The sequence below is a fragment of the Fonticula alba genome (genome assembly GCF_000388065.1).
Source record: "Fonticula alba strain ATCC 38817 unplaced genomic scaffold supercont2.5, whole genome shotgun sequence".
Classification (NCBI taxonomy): Eukaryota; order Rotosphaerida; family Fonticulaceae; genus Fonticula; species Fonticula alba.
Genome location: NW_009242975.1, coordinates 564,841 through 567,996, shown reverse-complemented (window position 1 = coordinate 567,996; position 3,156 = coordinate 564,841). Strand labels below are relative to the sequence as shown.

Below are 3,156 nucleotides of genomic sequence, written 5' to 3'. Positions count from 1 at the left end.
CCCCCCCCCCCACCCTACTGACCATCCACATCTGCAGCTTCGAGCGGGCCGACGACATGCTCGGCTGCCCGGCGGCGCCAGACAACCAGGCCCCGATGGCCGGTGGGTCTTGGTGGCTGTCCGCCCGCCTGGCCCGGGCGCGCGTGCGCTTGGCATATGCGGCCTTCTGCGATCGGGCCTTGCGGCAGACGACCGCCAGCTCGGCAGCCACTCCTGCCGCCGGCCGGGCGGGCGCGCCTGGGACTCGGAGAAATCTGCACGCCCGCCACCGGCAGCTGTTCGCCGCGGCCTGCATCACCCAGCTGCTGAATGCCATGGTCGAATGGCCAAGTGTCCAGAGTGCGTTGTGGCCCGTGCCCGTGCGAGGGTGGGTGGGTGGGGGGGGGGTGCCTTCGCATGGGGCTTTCCGGCGCCTCGGCTGGCCAGCTCTAACTCTTCCAACCGGTGGTGGCAATGTGCTGGCCCAGCCGCCGATCATCTCCCCCGAGTGCTCGACCTGATGGCCCTCTTTGCTGATGAGGGTGAAAGCGCCTCCGGACAGGCAGCCAGTCCGGCAGGCCTGCTCCTGGCATTTGCCCAGCGCCCGGACTTGCAAACATGGCCTCTGACACGCTGGGTATCGCAGGTGGTGGGCCGGCTGCAGCCTCGGGCCGGGGGCCCGGGCGAGCGCGCCGCTCTGCTGGCCCTTCTCCGGCGCATTGCGGCGGACTTCCCCGAGTCCGTGCGGCTCCCCCTGCGGGTGACGCTGGAGCACTTGCGTCAGTCGATGCTCTTTTCGAGTAAAGATTTGGCCGAGCTGTCGGCCCTTTCGAGCCAGGTGCGTGTTCCCGCGGCGGCGCCGGAAGGGTCAGGGCATGGTGGGCGGGCACGTGCTTCCAAATACTGACGCACACACACACACACAAACATACATACATACATACATCTGTGCCGGACCATGGGCCATGCCACGCTTGTCAATCGACTTGCCCGGCACAGCTTGACCCAGTGGATCATGACCCGTGGACCAGCCAGCTGGACCTGCTCACGAATCCCGAACATCGGCTCAAGGACCTGGCCATCGGCCTGCATGGCCTGCTGACCGCGCACCAGGCGTCCCTCGAGCGGGTTGTCCAGGCCCAGGCTCCCGGGGGCCGGGCCTTGTCCGACGACCGGACGGACTTCTCGCACCACATCAATGTGGCCACCCGGCTGAACCGACGCCTCGGCCAGATGCTCGAGCAATTCCGCGCCGGAGCCGGACCGCAGAAAGCCGGCCGACGTGCTGCCTCGGCCGATCGGTCTTCCGATGAGTCCATTCGTGCGCCCGGCTCCCTGCCCCGATGCTGCTTTTTTTTCCCCGGTCCCCCCCCCCCTGATGACCCTTGTTCTGTGCACTTTTCTCCTTTGGTTGTTCCTAACTTCGACACTCACCCCTGCTTCGGCTCTCTTTTTTCCTCGCTGTCCTCGCCGCCGCCCCCGCCGCCCCCGCCGCCGCCCCTGTCGGACAACCAGATGCCGAATTTTTCCTGCTAAACAAGCGCCGATTGGTGCCCGCGCTCGATGGCATCACGAGCCTTCTCCCACGTCGGCATTCCATGGCCGTAAGTTGGTCCCATGCGCCCCTGCCTTTGCCATATATTGCCACACACAAGGGTCTGCATGAGCTCCGACAATTTGTGAATGAGGTGCTGCAGGCTTCGCGCGAGGCCCGGCCGGTTGCGATTCCGGCCGGTCGGCAGAATTCCCTGGACTACTTTGCCCCCGGGCTTCGGCGCCTCTTCGCCGTGGGTGGTCCAGCCAGCGAGGTATGTCCCTGCCTTGGGGTGAGACGATGACACGCAGGGTCTTCGATGGGGAAGGACAGCAGGGGCATCATCCTCCCCTGATGTGTGTGTGTGTGTGTGGCTGCCCTGCAAGTGGCGATGGACAGAGCCTGATGCTTCTTCTTGACGCTCCATTGTCTCCTAATCCCCCCCCCCCCCCCCTTTCCCCCGACAGAATCCCATCACTTTGCCGGGACACGAGTCCCCGTGCGAGCAGATCCCCTTCGCCGCCGCGCGTTGGACCAATGTGGCGATGGTGTCGACCGGCAGCGCGGGCGCGTGGCAGCCCCCTCGGGTGGTTGGCCTGTCGCCCGTGATGGCCACACTGTCGTCCCTGCGCAAACCGAAGCGCATCACCCACGTGTGCTCTTCCGATCTCCCCCCTTTCCCCCGACAGAATCCCATCACTTTGCCGGGACACGAGTCCCCGTGCGAGCAGATCCCCTTCGCCGCCGCGCGTTGGACCAATGTGGCGATGGTGTCGACCGGCAGCGCGGGCGCGTGGCAGCCCCCTCGGGTGGTTGGCCTGTCGCCCGTGATGGCCACACTGTCGTCCCTGCGCAAACCGAAGCGCATCACCCTGCGCGCGTCGGATGCCCGGTCCCACACGTTCCTGGTCAAGGGCGGGGAGGATTTGCGCCTGGATGCCCGTGTGCAGCAGGTATTCAGCCTCCTCAATCGGGTCTTGCTTGCCGGCGGCGGTGCCAGCGACATGCCTGCCGGCATGGTTGACAGCCCCGGCGTCCTGGGTGGGTCGCCTGGCCTGGGCGAGCTCCTGCGCACACCCGTCGACTGGCCGACCGAGTGGCCGGCCAGCTCCGGCGTGGTGGCCCCCTCGGATCTGGGCCAGGCGCGCATTCAAACCTACGCCGTTGTGCCCCTGACCCTGCAGCTGGGGCTGATCCAATGGCTGCCTGGCACTCGCACTCTCAAGTCCCTAGATCGGAAGAGCGTCGTGCACCCGTCGACTGGCCGACCGAGTGGCCGGCCAGCTCCGGCGTGGTGGCCCCCTCGGATCTGGGCCAGGCGCGCATTCAAACCTACGCCGTTGTGCCCCTGACCCTGCAGCTGGGGCTGATCCAATGGCTGCCTGGCACTCGCACTCTCAAGTCCCTGATTTATGAGCAGGCCCAGAAACAGGCGGACAACGCGCTGAAGTCCTACAGCGCCTTCGTCGAGCAGGGCGGTGCGTCAGCCTGCTGCCCATCGCCCGGTCCATGCCCATGAACCCCTTCCGGTGCCTCCCTGTCTCACTCAAGCCCTCCGCTAATGTGTTCTTGTTCCCTCTTCCCCTTTCTTTCTCTCGCACGCACGCACGCACGCACGCACACATACGCACACACACACACAC

General features: G+C 66.3%; 1 protein-coding gene across 1 annotated transcript in view; it reads left to right on the top strand.

Moving 5' to 3' along the window:
* The window catches only part of H696_03321 (hypothetical protein), a gene marked incomplete at its 5' end in the record, with an annotated part of 26,134 nt that overhangs the window by 21,342 nt on the left and 1,636 nt on the right, over positions 1–3,156 (top strand). Inside the window, 6 exons of the mRNA XM_009497179.1 lie at positions 38–339; positions 468–817; positions 979–1,300; positions 1,495–1,787; positions 2,203–2,655; positions 2,832–2,991. Of these exons, the coding sequence (XP_009495454.1) occupies positions 38–339; positions 468–817; positions 979–1,300; positions 1,495–1,787; positions 2,203–2,655; positions 2,832–2,991 (1,880 nt within the window). The remainder of the gene's footprint in view (positions 1–37; positions 340–467; positions 818–978; positions 1,301–1,494; positions 1,788–2,202; positions 2,656–2,831; positions 2,992–3,156) is intronic.